Source organism: Chanos chanos, chromosome 10 (genome assembly GCF_902362185.1).
Source record: "Chanos chanos chromosome 10, fChaCha1.1, whole genome shotgun sequence".
In the NCBI taxonomy this organism is placed as follows: domain Eukaryota; kingdom Metazoa; phylum Chordata; class Actinopteri; order Gonorynchiformes; family Chanidae; genus Chanos; species Chanos chanos.
The window spans coordinates 21,033,530-21,058,407 of record NC_044504.1 but is presented as its reverse complement, the minus strand read 5'-3'; the positions used below and the strand labels follow the sequence as shown (position 1 = coordinate 21,058,407).

Sequence of the window (24,878 nt, the reverse complement as noted above, 5' to 3'; positions counted from 1 at the left end):
CTGGCTATTGTGCTCAAAAGGTATAAAATAAAATAATAATCCTGTGTGTATCCTCTACCTAAGATATTTTGCCATGACATACATTTCAGTTTAACGAGCAGCATATGGCACTTTTGCCATGCTCATGGGGAGTGAGCAGAAAACAGATGAAAAGGTACATAACTAGGTGCACATTCCTAAAACATACATTGGGACTTAAAGCAGCAGAATAACCATGTCATGGTTTCTTTTCACCAAAATGCACAGATGATTTTAATGTATTCTTTACACATTGGTTTCTTGGAAACCAAATTTCAGTTCTGTTCATTTAAATTGAGTAATTTAATGTTGGTCACAAGATAACCAGGAGTACAGAGAAATGTTCGTTAAGGGGTGCCTGAGCTTTCCCGAGAGCATGAAGTCCCACGATGAAGTAACCGTTGTTGACCAGGCAGCTTCACCAGTCCCTAACAGTGTGGACTGGAGGACTAAAGGCTATGTCACTCCTGTCAAAGACCAAGGACAGTGTGGATCCTGCTGGGCCTTCAGTGCGGTGAGGGATAGAAAGAAAGAGAAACAGAATTGGGCAGAATCTAACTCTGTCTGTAAGCGTTTTCAGATTTAACATATTTATCATGCCTTTCTCTTCCCTTGCTCTATCAGACAGGAGCTCTTGAGGGCCAGATGTTCAGGAAGACTGGTAAGCTGGTGTCGCTAAGCGAGCAGCAACTGGTGGATTGTTCAAGGCCTTATGGGAATAAAGGATGCAGAGGTGGTTTGATGAGTTGGGCCTTTAAATATATCAAAGCCAATGGAGGTCTGGACACTGTGCACTCTTAACCTTATGAGGCCCAGGTAAGTGCTCACCCTAGAGGATACAGTCACCACTTAACTTATTCACTCCTGACTTACATGCCTTCTGGAGATCACAGTTGTCATAGGCAAGGGATCAATAAGATCAACAATATCAACAATTCTCAGACATATGGCTTTTTCAGGTTCTAAATAAATGCAGTACAAATGTTCTCATAAGAACATGGGGGGAAATCAATTGTCTCTCACTTTAGTCTCGAACAGAGCTACACTGATAGTGTGATGAGGTTGTAACCTAAATAATCACTCTCTCTAAATCTCCCCACACAGGACTTCCATTGCCGCTTTAATTCCAGTGCTGTTGGGGCGACCTGCCGTGGGTTTGTTAACGTGGCCAGTGGGAATGAGAAGGCCCTGCAGCGGGCTGTTGGCACTGTGGGACCTGTGTCTGTAGCCATTGACGTTAGCCGCCGCTCCTTCCAGTTCTATAAATCTGGTAACATTTGGAGAACCAGTCTTGATATAAGAAGTATCACACATATTGTCTATTATACCATGTACAGAGCAAATAAATGAAAGCTTTGTTAGAGAAAAAGCTTTGAAAATACATTATATTACAACTAAATTACTTTTTTTTTAGATTTGGTCTAAAATTAATGAGCTGGTGGAAATAGTAGAGTTATCTCTTTAAAAGGTTAGAATGGTCAGTTAGTTGGTGGATTTATGTTTTATTGATTGTAGGTGTCTACAATGAGCCAAGGTGTAGCAGCAATAACCTGTGTTGTGCTGGTTGTGGGATATGGTATGTCTGGCTGGTGACTTTGTGAGAGAGACTAAAGGTTGGTGAAAAACAGTTGATAAAATATAGTGAAAAAGAGAATGCCACAAACAGGAAAATCAGCAGTGTTTTACTTTATGTATAGATGCTATTTCTGAAAAAGGTTTTTTAAAAAGAAAAGTTGTTGTAAGCCTTGGCATAACAATAAATGAATACTTTTGACAGCTGCATGTGCATGTGTGTGCATGTGCGTGTGTGTGTGTGCGCGTGTGTGCGTTTGTGTGTGTGCGTGTGTAAGTAACTCCCTTTTGTGTGTAAGTAACTCCACTAGAACATCACTCAGATAGTTCTTTTTTGTCAGGCATGCCTCTTCGTGAGTAATGCCTCATACTCGCGTAGTTGTTTGTCTTCTTGTGAGCAGTTTAGATGCTGTTGTATGTATGTGTGGGTAGCGGATGTGCCTAAATTCCACCTGAATCACAACTTATTCAACATTAGATTCATTCTGTACCATTTGAATTTGATCGCTGTAATAAACGTGTATGTTCATTTTCCCACTCTTGGAGTATGTGATAAATTATTTCCAAGTTGCTGAATGTGGGGATCCAGAAACTTAGCTGAAGGTACTGAATTCGAAGAGTATTATTGTACTTGCTACTTTAATGCTATTATTTAATATATGTTCAGAATGATGAAGAGTTATTTAGAATAATATCTAGGTACAGAACGCTGAGCTATAGAGTTTTTCAGAATAACTGTAATTTCACTGGGTTCAGGTTCTGAAATAAGGTTATGGTTACAGCTAAGTGATATTAGTATTAAGTCTAATATTCACAGTGAACCAAAACTGTACGTGAAACAAAAATGCGTTTATTGTATGTTTATCCGCTTTACAAAACATTTGCATTTTAATACTGTAAATTATTTTTGCAGCTCTAAAATAATGTAATGTCATGACATGAGAATAAAGCTTACCATAGTTTACACACGAACTATCAGTCATATGATGGCTAATTACGCATGGTTCAAGTAGGCTAGTGCAAAAATCAGTGACAATTGATACGCCCAATGAAACAAAAATGCGCTTCATAGTTATTAAACTGTCGTCATTTTTGCACATTATGTAATATTAATTTATGACTCTTATAACTCTCGATATATATATATATATATAAAACCCTGATATCTCTCTCTCTCTCTCTCTCTCTCTCTCTTTCTCTCTCTCTCTCTCTCTATATATATTAGGGTTTTATATATATTAATATACATATATAAAAAGACAGAAAACTAGTACGAGCGAGCCCTTGCGCCATCTGCTGCGAGAAAAGGGAATCGCGGCCTTGAAAGGCAGGAAACAACATGGCCGAACGCGAGGCTGATAGAAGGTTCACAGAATTAGAAGCAAAATAGCTTTAAATTAGCTTGTACCGGGGTGATTTCGAAAATTTAAGGATACTGGGTGATAAAATGCACAAATCTAGGAAAAGTCATGGAAGGACGGTCCTGAAATTTGACCGAGTGCAAAGATTTAATTTTTATAAGTATAAGTAGGTCAAACCAGCACGGCGCTTCTAGTAAGACGTCACAGTGGTCAAATGACCGGCGCTCGGCGCTTCTAGTGATAACCAGAATTTCCCTTTACCACTGGCACGACAATATTGTCACGGCCTGCACCTCCATTTTGCTTTGTTCGGTCTTTGTGCTGTTGTTCTGTCTGTCTCCGCCCCTCACCTGTTCCTGTTTGTCTCATTATTAACCTCGTTAATTTCAACCAATCCTGTTTTGCCCTGTTTAGTTCTCCCTCTGTATTTAAGCCCTAGTGTTTGCCTTGTCCTTTGTCTATCGTTGTTTGTGTATTTTGCACTCTGTTATGCTGCACCTTTTGTTATCGGTTTTTGTTCCTGTTTTGCACTTGTATTTTCATCTTTATTTTGTCAGTAAAGTCCTCCGTTTTGTCACCTCCATCATCGTGTCTTGCACTTGGGTCCTGCACCACACCACCAGCATGACAAATATACATATTGTGTGTGTATACACACACACACACACACACACACACAAACACTATATGTATATATACACTACCTATCAAAAGTTTTAGAACACCCCAATTTTTCCAGTTTTATTGAAATTTAAGCAGTTCATGCCTAGTGAATGACCCAAAATGGAACAAAAGTAAGCAGTTAATCTGCAAGAGGTTGAAAAAAAAAAGTTCAGGTTGCCAAAACCCTTTGTCTGTATAAAAGCAATGTTAGAACGGACTGTGTTACTACACCCTCTGAAGCATTATTTGAACAAGACTGCGCTGCAGGAAGTAGTATATTGCTATCATAATGGCAAGAAAAAGGCAATTAACAAAGGAAGACAGACAGATCATTATAACCCTTACAAATGTAGGTCTTGCCTTTAGAGAAATTGCAAAGAAAGCCAAGGTGTCAGTGCATACAGTTTCCTACACCATCAAAGGCCATTTGGAAACTGGAGGAAACTCTGACAGAAGAGGTCTGGCAGACCCAACGGCACAACTGAATCAGAAGACAAGTTTCTGAGAGTGAACAGCTTGCGTGGCAGGCACCTCCCAGGACAACAGCTTCAAGCCCAGCTTAACAGTGATTGAAGTAAGCAAATCTCAGTTTCAACTGTGAAGAGAGGACTTTGAGCTGCAGGTTTGACAGGTCGAGTGGCAGTAAGAAAGCCATTGCTAAAATGGCAAAATAAGAAGAAGAGGCTTTCCTGGCCCATGAAACACCGGCAGTGGACTACTGAAGACTGGAAGAAGGTCTTATGGACCGATGAATTAAATCTTTGGTTCATCACGTAGGGTTTTTATACGCTGTCAAGTAGGTGAAAGGATTGTTCCTCTGTGTGTGACACCAGTTGTCAAACATGGAGGAGGAAGCCGCCTACTGGATCCAGAGTAGGCGGCTTGCACATAGTGACTGGCACCCTGAACCAAAAGGGCTTTTGCAGCGCCATGCAACACCCTCTGGTCTACGTCTAGTTGGTCAGGGGTTCGTCCTACAGCAAGATAATGAACCAAAACATACCTCCACACTATATCAGAACTACCTTTGAAGTAAAGAGCAAGACAGTAGGCTTCAAATCATGGAGTGGCAAGCACAGTCTCCAGACATCAACCCCATTGAGCTGGTTTGGGATGAAGTGGACAGAGGGGTGAAAGTTAAGCAACCAACAAGTGCAACACATTTGTGGGAACTTCTGCAACAGTGTTGTGAAGAACATTCAGAACAATATTTGAGTTCCATTGTAGAAAGAATGCCACGAATATGCTCAGCTGTTACATCTGCAAAAGGTGTCTATTTTGATGAGTCAAAAATTTAGATTAAATTGTGTTAAACAGAAAAATTCCATGATTTCTTTTTTTTATCTCCAATTGTTTTTTTTTGTGTTCTATGCTTTAATTTCAGAGTACATTGAGACATTAAACTGCATAAATTTCAATAAAACCTGGAAAAATGGAGGTGTTCTAAAACTTTTGACCAGTTGTGTATGTGTGTGTACACACACACACACACACACACACACACACACACACACACACTGTATACTATATAATATATGTGCATATTATAGATAGATATGTGCACACATATATTTTATGTGTATATATATATATATATATATATATATATATATATATATATATATATATATACATATATATATATATATATATATATAATCTTTTTAAGCTCGCTCTAAGACAGTAGTTTTAAATCTCTTCCTCAAGATCCTACACATGTTTGTTTTCTAAGCATTGTGCTACCACACCTGATATAACAGCTGATTGATTAACACTGTGATCAACTGCCTGCTATGATAGACAATGATTCAAGATTCAAGATTCATGAAGATCTGAAATGCATTCAAACACACACAGAGAGCACTGACACATTCAACACTAAAACTATAGTTATAGTAACATAATATTGAATTCTTTCACATTTTGTAGTGTAGAAAATTCTCTTACACGTCAGTGGAAGGGTTTCAGAATTACACACCCATTTTCACACACTTGCAGTAGGTGTGGTGTGTGAAAATCAGATTAGAAGCCATTTAGGTGTGGTGTGTGTGAAAATATGATGTAAGAAATGTTGTGTTCAATCTATAAAAAAATACAAAACACATCACAATCAACAATCTTCAGTATATGTAGTGTTGATTTATTAGGAGAGGGGCCTCATAAACTACTTTGCTGACATGGTATTAATCAGCTGTATATTCTGAATAATTTCTGGGTTCAGTGTTCAGGGCGCTGAGCTGTAAACAGACTTTTTCAAAATAATTGTAATTTCACTGGGTTCAGGTTCTGAAATAAGGCTATGGTCACAGCAAAATCATATTTAGATTAAGTTAAATATTCACAGTGAACAACTGACCAGAATTTTCCTATACCCTTGGCACGACAAGCCTTACAAACTAGTTCTCGCCTACACAGGGTGGTTTGCCTCACAGTGGTGGTTGAACAACATAAATAAATAGAAATGTGTGTTTGTGCTGCATTACTTTCACTGCATTACTCACTACAGTGTCAGATATATGACAACGAATAATGATGCCCGGTGATGTTCTATGTTTTTTTAAAACAGTCTTTGAGAAACCTTTATTTTTGTGTATCTTTTCATTTTGTCCATTAGAGACAGACAGTTTATCACTTGGAAGTGTTGACTGCTGTTCCTCACAGGTTAACACTGAAAATGCCAGACTGTTAACAGGGGCTCTTCTTTGGTGTTGGTGTCCATTTTCAATGTCATTTGAGGCATTTAAAGTATTTCTGTTTGACCAGTATGCAAACAGATCGTATATTATGTCATTATATCATTATCAAAGTATAATATCCATATTGCAAAAAAAAGGAACATATGGCACATGCAGTTCTCTCTAACAGATGTTCCACTATTTCACCTGCTTTATTCCAAAAATTCAATATAATTTGATTGGCAAGCATTCGGTTTAACGAATCTGCGACAAGCACCCAATTAAAACCTGTCACAGAGTTTTATGCAAACCCAGCACAGTCAGACCAACCTAAATCCTTCATTGTGGCTTAAAGATATTACCATAAACATCAGCAGAAAATACACAGACAGGTCAAAAGGGGACTGGATGAAGCCAGTGTGGTCTGGACTGGCCAAGGAGGTTGTGGCCTCCGTAGCCAAACTGAGTGTCAAAATAGTTACCAGTTAGTTACGTTAATTTAATCTAATTCGTAGGTAAATTAGTTAATTCCTGTATTATAATTGTATGAAATTGCTGCAGTGGTTTATGAGGAAAATCTACAGGTCTACTGAGGAGTGAGACCCAGACTAAATTCACCTGACTCTCAAACCACCAACAGGTTCCGGTCCATAACATACTGAACTACTTGACTGACATGGTATTAATCAGCTCTTCATATATAGTGTCTCTAACTGAGCAGCAATGTTTGGATAGCCAACAGCTTTGCATATGTCAGTGGAGAAGGAGGTTTTGATGTAGAAGACTCCTGCCCTTGGAGGCTCGGGCAAGCCTTCTCCACAGCCCAAACCTTTTCTAGAACTAAATCATTTTCCAATACAGGGAGAACTGAGGGGCTTCAGAGATACCTGTAGTGCAAGAAGAGATTTTTAAAGTGACATGAAACAGTTAAACCGGACACATTCCCATACCATTCTTCCTGAATTACTTTAAAAAGGTTGTTGGACTCTGATCTGACATCTTGACTGAAAAATAGTGCATTGTGTCAAATCAGTGAATTCTTTGTTTATTGTTGTTGTTGTTGTTGTTTTTGGATTGGTAAGAAAGGCTGTGTCATTACAATCCAAAAATATTTGGGGACACCTACTTTTGTTATGTGACTGGATGTAGATGCCCTAGAAGAGACTGTAAGATCTGTGTCTGTTTCCACTGATGTCAGCCACTCCCTCCAATTCCGCCAATCAGGTCACTCCCTCCAATTCTACGACTCAGGTCATGTTTTACCACATAGAACCTGAGGGTATCAGATCTAGAGGCAGTTTTTGAAGACCTGTCAATTTAAAGTGCTAAGGCAAATCTCATTGGTGCTAATCTATCAACTTTAAAAATCATGTACCCTGAAGTTTATGGAACTTCAGAAAGAGAGATTGCTGCATTTGCTATGAAGCCAAAATCTGAAGAAGCTCCTTTTTAATCACAGCTTATCTGTTCATTTCCTTTAAAAGCAGCTCTAAACTTCACTTTGACCATGGTGTGCTGACTGTGTGATAAACACGGAGGATGGACAGGACTACTGGTTGGTGAAGAACAGGTGATAATATATGAAAAGAAACTAGGAAAAAAAAGGAGAGAAGCAGACCTGACACAGCACAGCAGGGTGTTCTGATGGAATGTGTGGGGCCTTTTTATGGACATGCTAAAGAGATTATGTAACTCTAAGAAATACAGGGAGAACAATGATGTGGGCTTGAAGTACCTTAGAAAGTGAAGTAACACGGCTGTGGGTCATAGCACATATTCATCTGGACCGCTAGCTGAAGAGAGAAGGGTTATATAAGACATCTAGAGTTGAACTGCTACTGGTGTGAGCTATCCTTTGGTATGAAGACAAGTTCAATGTAAAATCATTAATAAGACTCACAAGAGATTAAGAGTGTCTGGTCATTTTAGAATAGGGAAGAAAAAAAGCCAGTGTTTATAACTACCAAGGTCACTGTGTCATGGTACACAGCAGTAAAAATAATTATTTGAAGGTTTTCCGGTAACAAAATGAAATAGTTATTGATAAAGAAACTCTATTCCCTGTGGCAGTAATGAAATAAGAACATTGTCTGGACACTTCCAGCCTGTCTTTCAAACCTATGAGAAGGTGAGTAAAACAAACCTTAGTTATTAATGGATCATTATTATAGAATATGACATGCTAGAATATGACATGCATGATTGTTCAGTGTGCCACACCAATTTAAATCGGACGAAAATACTGGACAAAGACATACAATGGAGAATTTTTGCTGAATTATTTTACCAAATGGGTTGAAATTGAATGGAATTCAATTAATTTGCTTTTTTCCCCAATTAATTTACCTTTTTTTGTAATTACAGGTGTGATTTCTAGGAATGCAAATGAAATTTCCAAAAATTCTGTAATTATTTATTGTGTACAATAAAACTGATTTATGAGTAAAATATTTGACTTAATGCATGGATAACATATTGTTAATGAGATATGCACGAGAAAACATAAACCATTTTTTCTGACAGATAAATGTAGCAATCTTCTATAGAATTGCATTGCAATCAACAAAATCAAACTGAGGCAAATTGACTAACAGTACTCATAAAAAAATAAAACGGTCATTCAGGTTTGCTGCAATCACCACCACAGATGAGATTTAGTCCATTGTTCATCCCTGAGAAGATATCCAAATATTTCATAGTTACATTCCCTTTTTATCTTGGTGGAAATTGGTCACATCTGGTCCTAGGGTAAAATCAGTTTCATCTACACAGAGAAAAGTAACTTGGTTTTATGTGGCAGTTCAGTCAATCTTTGAGCTACAAACCAATCAGCCAATCAGAGGGTTTCTGTCATGATTATCTTAATTTGAATAATCAGTAAAAATCCACGATGACTGTATGAGTACACTAAACTAAAGCAGTTTGGTAATTAAAACAATATTACCATCAGTTTATAAGAGAATAAGTACATTAATTCACGCTGTCCTCTTGAAAGCCATTGTGAGGTCACAATGCAATTCAAATACATAATCATAAAATTATGATTTAAAGTATGGAATCATATTTGATTGATATTTTGTTTAAAATTTTGCAGCTAAAATGTAGCTCTACACAGTTTTATTTTTCCATGTTATCATATCTGCTGAAAGGAGAGTTCTTTTGTTTTGCAGTGTAGTTTCTGTACTATCATGGGGCATCATGAATGCATGTTTATTATCTCCTTCCTTCTCTGGGTTTCCTTAAGGTGTAATTCTGCCTATTACACACACACACACACACACACACACACACACACACACACACACACACACACACACACACACACAAAGTCATTATTAGAGGGGAAAAGTACACATGGCAGAAATGATTATATTCGTCTCCATGTGAAATGGGTGACATCTGTTTTAATCAAAGGCAAACAATCTTCTGCAACTGAATTAATGAAATTGTATTTAGGCATTTTAATTTGCCCTTCTTAAATGTCACATAACTGCTGCTCTGATAATATTTGGCCAAGGATCGAGAAAGAAAATGAAAGAAGAATGTAATCAGATAGAGAAGGAGAATGTGACCTTAAACTGCAGACTTCTATGGCTTAGAACTAATTTCTTCTTTCCCAGAATGCAGCAGAGGTGTCATTAAAGATGCAAATATAGAAGATCTTTAACTCACCTTTGTTAGCAAAAAGCAGTTTGAATTTACATTTAGGTTCTAAAATGGTTTGATATTTCTTTCAAGTCATCATGATAGTCTCTTTCATTTTCCCCCTATAATCCAGTGCTGAATGGTACAGTTGTGTATAGTTTGTGTGGTGTTCTGCATAGACAAGGATTTTAACACAAGGATTTTATTAAATCAAATCATTGCATGAAATAGTAACATAACAGTTATGTGAACACCAGCCTACAGAGTTCTGTAATGTTCTTTTCTGCATTGAATATCCATTAAATATCTTGAAAATGGAGCAGGAATGAAAAGCGCCTCTATATAAAACATGTGTGCAGACCAATTCTCATGAGAGAAATTTGATGGACTACAAAAAGTCCATCAAAATAATATGGGTCCTTCATATCTTACAAATGTCATTTGAGTCATTAGGTCCAGGGGTTAGTGAGTGACTAATGTCATGCAATAATTATTTCCTTTTTGGGCAGTCAGTTAAGTCTAGATTTATACTGTGAACTGATACCTAGATATCAGAGATGACAGTTCAGTCTTAAAGAGTGCAAAACATGGAATGAATGCTGAACTAAGATTTCTGAAATGTAGAATGAATTAAGAGTGGTGATGAATTAAGAAACAGACAAGCACTGGGAGAAGACAGAGACAGAGGTGAAATCAGTAACAGGAAACAGAGAGAAAGAGAGAGAAAGAGAGAGAGAGAGAGAGAGAGAGAGAGAGAGAGAGAAAGAGAGGGGGGGGGTGTCTCAAATTAATTGGTTTTGTAAAATCCTCCATGAACAGTTGGAGTTGACGTGGCCTAACAAAAAGGCTATTACCAGCAATCAATTTAAATCTGTTTTACGCTTTTCTCAGAAGCCAATTAGGAAATTTAATTTTACTTTGAGATTTACAGCGTTTACATATAGAGTGTGTCTGGGAAACTGTTGCAGTAAGACTGTATTGATCTGAGAGTGAGAGAGACAGAGAGGGGTGGAGGTACTTTAGGGATCAGAAAAACAATTATTTTACTTGAGGTAACACTGAGGAACCATGTGTCCTGTTGTTATTTTATGTTGTTATTCCTATTTTGTTCTTTCTGGATTTTTTTAAAGGCACAACTTGGGATACAACTTCAAACCATGGCAGAGAAATCATTTTTCATGAAGTGTCTACTTGAAATGAACACTGGCGGAATTGTTGAAGCAAATTGTTGACCCCTAGAAGGAATGAAGCTGTTACTCACGTATAATCTGGTTTTTGCTAAAAGCAACAATCTATAACTAATTTGGAGTTAAAGGTGGATGCTCCATAATGACCACAAGGTGGCAGCAGCTATCAGCAAAAAAGGCATCACTGGCCTTGTAACCCTGGGAGGTAGCAGCAATACATTGCGACAGCCAGAGACGAGATCACAACATCACAAATAGCCGGACTGTCAGATTTCACACACGCACGGATGTATATCTCCACTCTTCCTTCTCTTCGCTCATGGCAGTAAGGGAGGATGCTTCATGGACTGGCTCTCGAAAATCAAAAATGTCACGTTTTTTTTCCTCTCCAACCGACTTTCACTTTATATTAAATGAGACGCCATTCAAGTGTGTCATCTTGGCGAGTGTACAGATTTGTCTTCCCCCGGGGGGCAGGGAAAAGCTGGTATTTATTGTTGAGTAGGTTATCCAGTCTCATCATCCATTTTCTGTTATATTTGTGTGGAAACTGTATGCAAGCTGTGTTTTTCAAATAAATGGGGGACATGGGCAAGACAGGAACATTCTATAAATGTGCTTCACTGGCTTCCTGAGAGAGAGAGAGAGAGAGAGAGAGAGAGAGAGAGAGAGAGAGAGGGGAAAGGAGAGGAATAAGAAACATAAACATCAAGATAAAGGCACACAGAGAAAGAGAGTGGGTGCGAAAATGGAGGAAAGGAGATGTGAGGGAGGAATAAATGAATGAGTGAGTGAATGAATGAATGAATGAATGAATGAATGAATGAATGGGTGGATGGATGGATGGATGGGTGGATGGATGGATGAATGAAAGTGATAGAGGACTAAAGCTCAGAGTCAGCTGAAACATGGATTCATACTCCCAAATTGTGCTCCCTTTTCTCCTCTGGCCTCTGGCTCTCTGTGCTTTAAAAAAATAATCAGCAGTAAGTAATGTGATTATTCCAGCCATACAGGCTTAATAAAGAGCCAGCTGGATAACACAATTACTGTATATTATTAAAAAAAGACCAATCACTTGATTTTATATTACAATCTATATTACAATGTCTGCTCAGATTGTACAGAGTTTTCAGCAGTAGTGGAAAACCATATACTGAAAATCTGCACAGTGCATCTGTGCATCTGCAGGAAGAGAGAGAGAGAGAGAGAGAGAGAAATAGACAGACAGAGAGAGACAGATAGAGAGAGAGAGAGAGAGAGAGAGAGAGAACAGAGATTTAGAAAGGGATTTATGACTAGGAGGGTAATGAGTGAATTCCCTGTGTGGAAGAGAGCAACTCCACCAGGCTCTAAAATAGATGCTACTGTTTCCAGGACCTGTGACTAGACTGTGTTGAGTCAGTGTGCTGAGTGAAGTCATCATTGTATCTATTATGGTCATCCTGCAGCAATGACTCTGATATGGAGCGACGCAGTACCGCATGCATGTGCTTGGCATGTACGCTATCAAATGTTCTGTGTGTGTTTGTGTGTGTGTGTGTGTGTGTCTGTGTCTGTGTGCATGCGTGCGTGTGTGTTTGTGCATGCATGTATGCATGCATTGTCCTGTACTATAATGTCCTTGATTTTGATGATTGCACCGCAAAAGGCTGGTATTATTAATTCTTCTGAGGGAATAAGTACATGATATATGATTTTATCTCAGATGACCACAATGCACAACTCCATGCCTTTTCCTCACCCTTTTGTGAACAGAGCAAATTGTGTGTGCTACCTTTTTAGGACTAAAATGCTGATTTTTAAAACACTGTGTTCTCTGATTAGCTTAAGAGTACAGACCCCCGATGTCCATGCAAGAACAAGTCTCTAATCATGAGAGGAGAGCAACAGAAGAGAAGCTTTGGTTTTTGCAAATACATTACTTGCAGTACAACTCAACATTACTTTAGGTTTTCAGTTCAGTTCAGTTCAGTTCAGTTCAAAGTTGTTTTTACAATAGACATTGTCACAAAGTAGTTTTACATAGCAGGGGGCCTGACATCCCCAGTACTCAGAGTTTGACAGGAAGCTTGTGCCAAAAGAGCACTCTACTTTTTGTCTGCTTTAACTTAGATTAGCTCTAATGCAAAAAACATGTTTACTAGTGTGAAGCAGCTGTTTCTTTCTTCATCGGTAATTAATCACCCCCTCCCATATTTCCTCCCCTTTTCACTGTTGTCTCCCCCCCTTCTTTCTTTCTTTCTTTCTTTCTTTCTTTCTTTCTTTCTTTCTTTCTTTCTTTCTCTCTCTCTCTCATTCAGTCTCATGTTGCTCTCTCTGTACATTCTCTCCGTGGTTTACCTGCTGATGCACTCCCTCTCTTCTACTCTATCGTACCACTTGTCAATGGATAGAGTTAATTAGGCGATTAAGGTCTAATTAAAAGAGTCTTTAGAGAGGGCAAGGCTTATGTGGCTTGTTGTGGCTAAAGAAATGCTCTTTCTGTACACAGAAACACACACACACACACACACACAGTGAGGTCATGAAGAGGGAGCAGGTGGGGATAATTAAGACACAGAACACTTAGGTCACTGTAAATACCACCAGTATATCTCCAACACCAAGAGAAATTACCTCAGTACACTCATCTCAAACCATTTAAGTGGCTTAAGAAATCAAGACCTGGATTCAAACAATATTACTGAGAAATATATAGGCTATTTTATGCTCGAGAGTAATCTTTTTATTTACAAATCATAACATAAAATTTTTTTTTGTAAAAGATAACAGGGTAACATATCTGTACTACTATTCTTTTGGTACCTCAGGGTCATTCAGACAATCACGATACAAACAATTCAAACATTCAAGTGGTTTTTACATTATCCTGAGAACTCAGACTGTTTGAATGTTTGACTCCAGTGCAAGAACGACCCACTGTGGTGAACAGTGAACAAATAAACCCAACTGATGTAGGACCACACTGACCAATTGAAGGAATGAAAACTCAAGCCTTTGGACACTGTGAATGAGAGTTCAGATTACAGGTGCACTAAATGGACAAAGAAACAGAAGGCAGACCAATAGAGGAAATGCAGAAAAGGAGAGTGCTGAACGAAGACACGGTTATTGGACTACAGCTCTCTTCTGCCACACTACATAATGTCTGTGCAGGTGACAGTGAAGGACACCTGTCCTTGACTGAAGCGCCTGAGGTTACACTACAACACTCTTATGCTCAGAACACATGCCTTCCGTCGCACATACTGTGAGAGCAGGCCTTTGAGAAAATTATATTCATGGCCGAACACAATAATCTTTCACCATTTGCACTGGTTTATTAACATGAAAAAGAACAAACAGTTAATTATATTAACATAAAATAAAATAAAACATCAGAAATGCTGTCACATATCAGTTACATGATCTCAGGTAAGTATGCTAGTTAGTTAGCAAGCAAACAACATAGCAGAAAAACTGAACACACCTTTCAACCCTAATTTACTGTTGATTTGACAGTATTCAAAAACATCTTCTCAGATAGACAATGTGCCGTAGCATGATGATGGAAAGGCAGCACAATCAGCCAACCCAACACAGGTGATTTGTGATTTATGATTAAACTTGGCATTAAGCTATCATCCTGCTAGTGCCTAGATAAGCAGGTCTTATATCCCTCAAACAGTAACATGAGCAAAGTGGTCCTGATTTGGGTATGTAATGAATATTCCACTGCAAAGCACAAGTTTCATTGTAAACTGTAACATTTTGCTAAAACAAATAGAGATCTGGTGTTAACAACAAAGATAGTGGAAGAGGTTTTGGACAATTAATTTGACTGCGGTATTGAGAGCACAATATGTTGTTTTTTTATGTAATATGTTGTCTTATTGCTAATGCAATTTTCATGGCTCATTTGAAACAGTAAATGATTTTTATACGTTCTGTGTTTTCAGCCACGGTATTCTGTTGTCTTCTCAACTCATTCTTTTACAGACTTGAAAGTTGATTATCAGTGAAGAACATAACACTTTCATTGAAAAGAATGTGAAATCACTTCACAGAGGTCTGTTCATCTTCTTATAATTACCTAGTGGACACACTAAAATATAATTACTTGTCACATGACATTTTGGTACATTGTGAAAGGGAAAAGTAAGCTAGGCTTATTCATTAGGTCCAGCTCTCACTGTTAACACATAACAAAATAATTAGCCTGCAGTAGGCAAACCTCTCTGGTACTACTGACAGGCAATAGTGGTAGCATAGTGTGCCCTGACATAGCTAAAATGTTTTGTGAAACACAATATGCTTTAATTCCACAAGCTAGAAACCAGTAAATTAAAATGTATATTCCATGGTTTTAGGATAAAAAGAGGGAGAAATACAGAATGTATAAGAAAGTGTAGTGGACAGAAACGAAGATGTGGCTTAAACACTTATTGATTTTGAAAGGCGGAAAGCTCAGGTGGTAACCCTGGGGCTTGAGTGAGAAAGTAAGAGGAAAGATACCCTCGGGCATAATCGTTTAACACTCATTTAAGTTTGTGATTGGCTGACCTGTGAGGGATCCTTGTCTTCCAGTGTGCTAATGCTAGCCTTGTAGACAGTTATTGAGCTAAAAACAACAACAACAACAAACCGTGCCGTGTTAGGGGTCCCCACAGATGATACATCCAAAGCCTTTGACTGGAGTCAGATGGCTGGGATAGCTTGCTTGTTGCCGTAGGGATGTGACTTCCAGTAAAAGGGAACATCCCTGATATTCCTCTCCTTTCTCATTATGTTTATCTATCTCCATCTTATATGCTATTTAACAGAAATGTATTTTGCACCAGTATATGTCACCAGTGAGTATGAACACGAAAATAAAATGCACAAGCAAACCTGAGAATGCACTTTTGACAATGAACATTAGATGTAAACTCACATCACACACTTAACCTATTGCACTATAGAGAACAACTTTGGAAAACCATTTGCTGGCCTATATAAAGAGAGTCTAGAAAAATCTTTAATCTTAAATTAGAGGCCATTTAAGATGCATTAGTCGCTCCATAATTACTTGAAACTCAATTATAGGAAGCCTCTGAAGACCTGGACTAAACTGGAGGACTTAACTTGTCAGCTGAATTAAATGAATTCTGTGGCCATTCAAACTTAGGCTGTTACAACCATGTCATGCAGGTTGTTGGATGGAAATGTATGTGTGTGTGTGTGTGTGTGTGTGTGTGTGTGTGTGTGTGGGTATGAGTGTGAACATATGTGCATTGGTCACAGAAGGCTAAAGAAGAGTTGAAGTTTATTTATGCCATTGGTTCAAAGACAGGAGAAAGAGAAAAAGAGAACAAGAGGAGAGAGAGTGAGAGCAAACCATGGGATGGAAAAAAAAGATCTAGCCAAACTGGAGCAGATGGCCTACATTGGTACCTGTAGGCAGGCGTGGGTGGCATGACTAGAATGTGTGTGCCCGCTGGTCACGATCGGGCCACTCTGTGTGCTCTTCCGCTCAAAGCCAGATGGTGGCAGAGAGAGGTTCTAAGCCTGTCTTGCCAAAGTCATGGGCATGGATGGACAGTAACAGGAAAGTTCTCCTCAAGATGGCACACAAAAAACTCAGCTAAGGTAAGCACTCCAGACCTAAAACAGTATAACACACTGTGTTGTTTCAAAGCTTTTACTAGAGCTTTATGATCATGCAGAATGAATAGTGAGGGAACTTAAGTTTTATATGTCTTTTCAGGAGGTGGGTTATGGGACCAAGAATTCCAAAAATATTGTGGAAAACACCGTATATATTCAACACCAAGAATTCAACATGTCTCGACACAGAGCCAGTGAAGTAGTCAGATGAAAACATTTACTTCATGAGTGTTAGATTAGCATAAGGTGAGTGATTATGTTCCCTTAAAGGGTTATATGATGTCTGGACATTATGCATAATCATGTTGTTTTTATAGACATTTGTTGGGAGATAGAGGATGGCTAATCATAGAGCAGATTTAAAGAGAATGAGTCACTTATGTCACCAGTGTAGTGCACCACTGGAACCACTAACCTGAGGATACATTCCAGTTATTATGGATAGAATGGAAGTAAAATGAATATATGAGGATCAGTAAACCATATACCCTGATGATGAGTAAAGGAAGAAACATCAACCGTCACTCGAACTGAACTAACACTGATTAGGCACACGGCCTGACAATGCGACTGTGGAGTAATGACTGATTGTCTCCAGTGTTTGTAGTGAGCTAACTGAAGCTGTTTCCTGTTAGCACTAGTTGGTGCAAGGCTGACAACACACATGAAAAAATAGTACCGTCTCCCATGGGTACGTGGACACGAGCAGGGGACTAAATTAATTCTGCAATGAGTGAAAGATCCAGAAACTCTCTCTCTCTCTCTCTCTCTCTCTCACACACACACAAACACACACACACACACAAACACACACATACACACAAAGATTTTTAGTCCCTTCGCTGTCTTTTGGCTTCGCTTTAGATGACAAATCATTCGCTTCCAGAAGAGGGGAATTAGCATTTTCCCTGGCAAAAAAGAAAGCTCTCACTTAATTGCAGCTGCACTGAACCCTTCTTTCTCTTCCTCCTCCCTCTTTCCTCTCTCTCTCTCTCTCTCTCTCTCTCTCTCGCTGTTGCTGGCTCCCTCACTCTATCCTTCCTCCCATCTTCATCAGGCAGGCATTGTGTGTGCCGTAGGGGGAATGAATGCTGAAAGCACTGTGTGCTCGGGCTCTAGCAGAGGCTTGTCACTCAGCAATGGCTTTCATCATCAGTGCACACTGGTGTTTAAAAGCCTGCCAATTACTCTCTCGTTCTGTTTCTCTCTCTCTTTTGCCTCCTCCCCCCACCCATCCAAAGTCTCACTATCCTCTCTATCCTGTATGATCTGCCTTGTTGTGATTGCCTTTTGGTGGCAAAATATTGAGGTTCAGTTATGTTCCATTTACCTTAATTTAACCTTGTCTCCAGCTGCCTACTCACACACAGTTCAGTCATGTGTATATTTCATAAAGCTAATGTGATTCCCCTCTCCAGATGTATGCACAGATGACTCAATAGGCCTTCTAAGTAAATAGATAGATAGATAGATAGATAGATAGATAGAGAACAAACCTGTTGATAATTTTAAAAAATAATAAGTGCAAACATTGTCTTTCATCCTCTTCATCTTGTTCCTTTCATCCTCTCCATCTTGCTCTTTGAGAGGTGTTATAAACACTGAGCATGTGACATGTGTCTTTATAAGACGTGTCTTTATAGCAACCACTCACAGTGCTTTTCTGGGGTAATATGGAGCTGTGCTTTGACACCACACTGTAGGTGTTCTGACACTACATATTATCATTAAGATTTTTTGTAAAAAAAAAAAAAAAAAGAAAGAAAAGAAAAAACAAACTTGTCATGTCATGTGACATCTCTGCAATTGCCTGAATAAATGGTCTGTTCACCTTTGTTGAGCTTCATTACTGATGATGAATGCGGGTTTGCAGATGTGTAGTGTGATTTCTTAAAAATATATATATTAAAAATGTAAAGAAAACTGTAAAGCTTAGGTTGTATCTTCTGTGACAGAAATGTTTAATAAAATCAGACACTGCTTTCATCAAGTCCAAACTCATGCATTATGGATGCCTCTCATTGATGGATAATGTGAGTTGGATGATCTAATGTGGACTCAGTAGGACTGACAAATACTCTTCATTTAGACAGAAATTTAATCCCATATGAGACCTCACTGATGTCAGGAGTTGAGGGAACTTAGTTGACTTGTTTGCTTTGACAGTATGTCCTGACAACACAAAGTACTGAAGAGATGAATTTGTTCTGAGATATAAATTTTGTGCTCTGAGACAGATATTTTAACATTTTTTTTTATCTCTGAACAGGCTGTACGTCAATGTATTCTAACTATGTCATGCATTTTCATATTTAATACGCCACATACTGGAATTCTCATATGACTAGGGCAGTGTATACACTGAGTTTTAATGGACATTGACATAAACACGATGGTGTTCTTCTTCTATCAAATGAGTTCATATTTAACCCTCTTAACTGTCATATATACCATCTCCTGCAGCCTGTGTAGTCTGTGGTAATGGAGGGTTTCTGAAGAGATATGCACATTCATAAGAGCACTGCCTGTCTTAAAGCTCAGGCTTCTGACAGGAACCGAGCCCAGAGGATTTACAAGCATGTGGTGAGTGTCAAAAGTGTGTGTGTGTGTGTGTGTGTGTGTACTGGTGGAGGAGGGATGGTGAACTTTTCTGCCATGTGTAAAAAAATAAATAAATAAATAAAAAACTTGCATGAATATTTGCCTCATGCAGACCGGATTGGTTGTGAGGACAAGATAGAAATACACAGAGTCTGTCAAATGATATGACACGGTATTTACAACAAGTGTATCAACACAATCGAGCTGAAGGTAATTCTGTTTACCGCACACTTTGAGATAATGAGCAGCATTATAGGTGACCAGCAGTGACATGGAGAAAGAACACAATTATTTTCCAAAACAACTCCAGTGTTGCAGTTTCTTCTATGAAGATCAGGAGGCTTTGGCACATAATTTGATTAATGACATTTAGGAGAGATAAAAGGAAATATATTTGTTGTGAAAAACTAATGACCACAGTACACACCCATACTCACACATGTATGTGCAAAGCCATGTTACATAATGACCAGTCACAACAATGACTTCTAATTTTCACTGAATTTCAAGTGGAAACTATGGACCAGGAGGGAATAAATGTGATACCTATGAAGTGCATTAAACACTACAGTATATTTCACATCTATTGTACGTATTAAAACCAATACTGAAAAGTTGCAGGAAAATATGTACAAAACATTCAGACAAATTAATTAGTTGAAATGAACAGTCCAGGAACAAATCTTTGATCAAACTTTGATGTTGGATAGAACATACAGGATAGAAAACATGTTGTGATCTGTGTAGAAGTGGTATGGATAAACAATAGCATGCTGTCAGTACATCTGAGTCCCAGCCATCGAAGAACATAAATGGTATGAGAGCAGGGCTAAAGCTTATGAAGGTTGGTTTTGACATAAATATTCCCTGATAATGAGAAATGATTTTCCAGCTTGAAAAGTTTTAGCAGGAAGGATGTATATGTAAAGCAGCGGATAAGTAAACATGAATTTTTGTCACTGTAGTTTTTGTAGAGAATGTCAGTGATATGATTGATGTGTGGTACAGTTTGCCCTGTTGGTCACTAACCCTGTTGGTTCAGTACAGTGTATTAATGCCAGAAGATGAGCTTCTAACTTAGTTCTTTTCTGGATGATTCTCTGACCCTTTGCCCTGCATGTCTCACTCCTACAGAGTCTGTCTCGGTGTGGGACTGGGAGAGACACAGAATGAGTCTGTCTTGATCAGGAAGTGGGAGAGAGACAGAGTGAGCTTAGTCTGAACAAAGGAAGAGAAGAGAGGAGAAGACGTGCAGTAGACACACACACACACACACACACACACACGCACGCTCACACACTGGGTCTCAGAGAGGGACATACACACGGCAGGTAGTGGCCGTGCAGGACCCTGACACCAGCGCACAATGCAGAGTCATCCATCACCGTGGTAACGCCAGGCTGTCAGGGCACACAGAAACTGGGGACATCAGGAGACAGAATGGAGAGAGAATGAGAGATAGAGGCATACTGTTTTAACCTGCTGAACTTGTAGACAGGGGTCCCGCTGACTGGCGCCCCCCTCTGACCACTCAAGAGACGTGTGTCTGGAAACGAGCATTCATCATCTTCACCCCCTTTCTGTCACATGCCTCTGTAAAGTGTGTGTGTGAATGTGTGTGTGTGTGTGGTTGTGTGTGTGCGCACGCGCCAGTGTCGATTTCGTTGACGAAAACTGTGTTGAAAAATATTCGACAACAAACTTTTTTCCATTATGAAAACAAGACAATAATTAAATAAAAATAACTAAAAACTGTGACAAAATATTAGCATTTTTGTTGACGCATAATAACGAGAGAATAATGTCAGAGACAGACGAGTGGACACAGCCATGTATTGCGTGCTACGGTTGGTTGATACATACTGGTAGTGCTGCCCCGCCAATATCTCACCTCCTCCGGAAATCGAATATTAAACATTTTAACTGTCTTTAACTTGGCATCTCAAATCATGTCTACTCTTGGAAGAAGAAAAAGAATGGATTTGTGGACACATTTTAGCTATAATACAATTGAAAATAAAATGCACTTCAAACAATGTGGGTGCAAAAACGATGGGAAAAATATCATAAACCTCAGGAGGCAAACCTAAGGAAAGTAGCAAGTGGAAGAATACCTGTGTGTTTGATGACATCACTGTAACGATTTAATTTTAAAAAATGTGAATTGACTAAAATATGACAAAAATGCATTTGACTAAAATTTGACTAAAACTTGAGTAGTTTTCAATGACTAAACTAGACTAAAACTAATAATGATCAAATAACTAAAATATGACAAAAACGAATATGTGTTTTAGTCAAAAGACTAAATCTAAGACTAAATCAAAATCACCTGCCAAAATTAACACTGGTACACGTGTATATGCTTATGTGTGTGCATGTGCATGTGTGTGTGTGTGTATGTGTGTGTGTGCGCACGCGTGTGCGTGTGTGAGTCATTTTATGTGTGTGTGAGAGTGTGAGACAGAGGGAGAGAAGAGACAGCTTATGTGTTTTTGTGTGTTTCTCAGTGATTGTGTTCGTGTGGTGTGATTGGGGCAGAGCGACGAGAGAGTGAGAGACAGAGAGAGAGTGACAGAGAGAGAGAGAGAGAGAGAGAGAGGCAAAAGAGTGTGAGAGAGAGAGAGAGAGAGAGAGAGAGAGAGGCAAAAGAGTGAGAGACAGAGAGAGAGCGACAGAGAGAGAGGGAGAGAGAGAGAGAGAGGCAAAAGAGTGTGAGAGAGAGAGAGAGAGAGAGAGAGAGAGAGAGAGAGTGAGAGAGAGAGAGAGAGAGAGAGAGAGGCGAAAGAGTGAGAGACAGAGAGAGAGAGAGAAAGAGAGAGAAAGAGGGGCTGGGGGCAGAGAGAGGGAGAGCGTTTCTGTGTTTTTGTGTGTTTCTCAGTGTGCATCTTTAAATGAATTATATAGAAAGATGTCTGTTTGAAAGACTCTGAAACTCAAATAAATTCTGTCACTTTGAAATAATAAATAAAATCACTTCCTATCATAATTCTTCCCTTTACCACTGAATCAAACTGTCCAATTAAAGAGGAATAATAATTATTTTTAACAACCTGTGCTAAGCCCTCTATCACTCCCAGGCGTATTTAGAACAAAATGCTAATTAATGCTCACTATCTAATCAATTGTGTTGTCAACAGATTAAGTGACACCAACAAACGTAAGTTAGAAGATTAAGAGGGATCAACAAACAACAGTGCCATAATTATGTCATAACTCTGACTCCCATAATTGCATGTTCAAAAAAGCAACCGCAAATGTCACTACACTGGCATGTAGTCGTGTCTCATGGGAGCAACCACCAGAGGATTGTGGGCAAATGTAAAGACAAACAGCATCGTGACAAACAGCATCGTGACAACGAGCGCGGAGCAACGGAAGATTCTCTCATGATGTGGATTTGCTTTCTAATGAGGAACATTAGTATTTTCACTGACTTCACAATGCAACCAAACTACACCCCTCACATTAAGTATTTAACATGTATTTACAGACATTTATGAAATACAACATTATATGACTTGCCTCTTAAGCTGCACTGTGGGACAAGACTGAGGACATGAGAGGAGACTGGTGTCTGAATGAGAAATATGATTTCTTTATTCATCCTTTTTCTCATTGGGTGAGGTCCAGTGGGACTGTGATTGTGTTATAACCGGCCCCAATATTGAGATCATTTAACAAATCATAATATATTTATGATATATTTGCATTCAATCTTTACTTTAGCTACAAAGCATGCTTGAACATTGTGAAATACCTTTTTTTAATTAGAATCAGAGAATCAGACTAAAGTCAGAGATAAAATGTATTGTGATAGGTGTGTAATGCAAGGATGCATAAACCACACTTGGAAACCAGAGCAGTGTATAAATAACCAAATTAATTTCAGTATTATGGTATACCATTAAAGGTAGATCTTTTACACTGTATATCCATGTGCATCCAGAACGTTCCTTTCACACCTCTGTAAAACACAGACGTAGAGGTGGATGGGGGAAGGGCAATGTGATGTGAAACAACATAGAGCAGGTTCCTGTGGTTGTCTTTCTTTTTTTCCCCTCTTTTCTTTCCCTGAGAGATTTCACTACAGTTCAGCCATTGCCATGAATACAATGAGCAGAGCATGAAAGAAGCACCAAAAAATTGCACTAAACGGGGGTTATTTAAGGGATATGTGTTTTACAGATTTGATATTGCGAAGTGCTTACTGAGGAGAATGGTCTCTGTGATGAGGAGGATCTCATGTGGAAAATGGACAGATATGAAGGGGAAAGACATGAGCAACAGAAGGGTGGAACACAGGGGCCTTTAAACTTACCTCTCCCCTAATGTTGGGGGAAAATCACTCTTTATTTCAATGAATAGAAATGTAGTTTGAAATAATGCAGCACACTCACATACACACACACACACACACACACCAAACAGCAGACGTCCATTAAGTATCTCAATGTTAAGCAACTGAGCTACCTTAAGAACTGTGTGCTTTTAACTACCACTGTGCCCGTAGATGCACCATAATCAGTGGACATCCTTTTGATTGTTCCTTCTCCATCAGAGCCCTGCGGAGGCTCCGTGTTTGACAGCAACACTGTGTCATCTAACCAGGGAGTCTGCTGATCAGATTTTGAGACCAGTCTAGGGGAGAATGAGGCAGAGCATGGATTGTTTTTATCTGTTAGAATAAATTGTTGGCCAAATTAATTTCCATTCAACAGTGCACTAAACCTCTTATCATAAAGCATCTAAGCACCGTGTTAAGCAGCACAAAGACTTGTAAACAGATGTCGTCATTTAAATGTGATCCAAAGAGAGGGAAATAGAGCCCAAAATGTGACTGATAGACCAAAGTGTTTTGTCCAGAGGAGAAAAGCTGTTACTCTGTCTGTCTGTCTGTCTGTCTGTCTCCCTCTCTCTCTTTCTCTCTCAGTGTGTGTGTGTGTGTGTGTGTGTAAGTAAATTCCACACAACTCATGCAATATTGTATTGTTCTCAGTGCAGCATTTTCCATTTTATTAATCCTGTAATCAGCCTTGCTTGACCTCGTTTAAGAGATTTCTCCTGCTTTGAAATCACTTTTAGTTTTTTTTTTTTACACATGGCTAAATGCATGGCACAGGAGTATAAAACACAGGAGTCTCTTTTTTGTTCACAGAACACAAAGCAAAATAAAAAACCTCTGAGAATGAAAATGACTTTTAGTTGTCTTCTTTTTTGAGACACTCAGTCATTTCTAGCAGGCACAATCAGGGAAAAGTGGAGTAGTAGAGGAATAAATGAGGTGGTTATATCCAACTGCCTGTGCAAATTTGTGAGCATCAAGAAAATAAACAACAAATAAACTTCTTTCTTTCTTTCTCTGTCTCTCCAGGAAAACCTGTTATGTATTGTGAACAGTCTGAACATCTGCAATCATCTAGATATTATGGAATTATGATCAGTAGGTGATTTGTTATTTTTTAACAGAAGGGATGGCCCAATGGTAGCACCCCACCCCTGCTCCCACACCACCAGCCAACACACAT

At 38.8% G+C, this 24,878-nt stretch overlaps 1 protein-coding gene across 1 annotated transcript; it reads left to right on the top strand.

Moving 5' to 3' along the window:
• The first annotated feature begins 353 nt into the window (after positions 1 to 353).
• On the top strand, positions 354 to 7,863 carry LOC115823422 (cathepsin L-like). Its single transcript, XM_030787471.1, is given in 6 exon segments — positions 354 to 532; positions 643 to 834; positions 1,123 to 1,288; positions 1,534 to 1,552; positions 7,774 to 7,811; positions 7,814 to 7,863. Coding segments are annotated over 6 exon segments (639 nt in total). The 5' UTR covers positions 354 to 358.
• Positions 7,864 to 24,878: the final 17,015 nt, after the last annotated feature.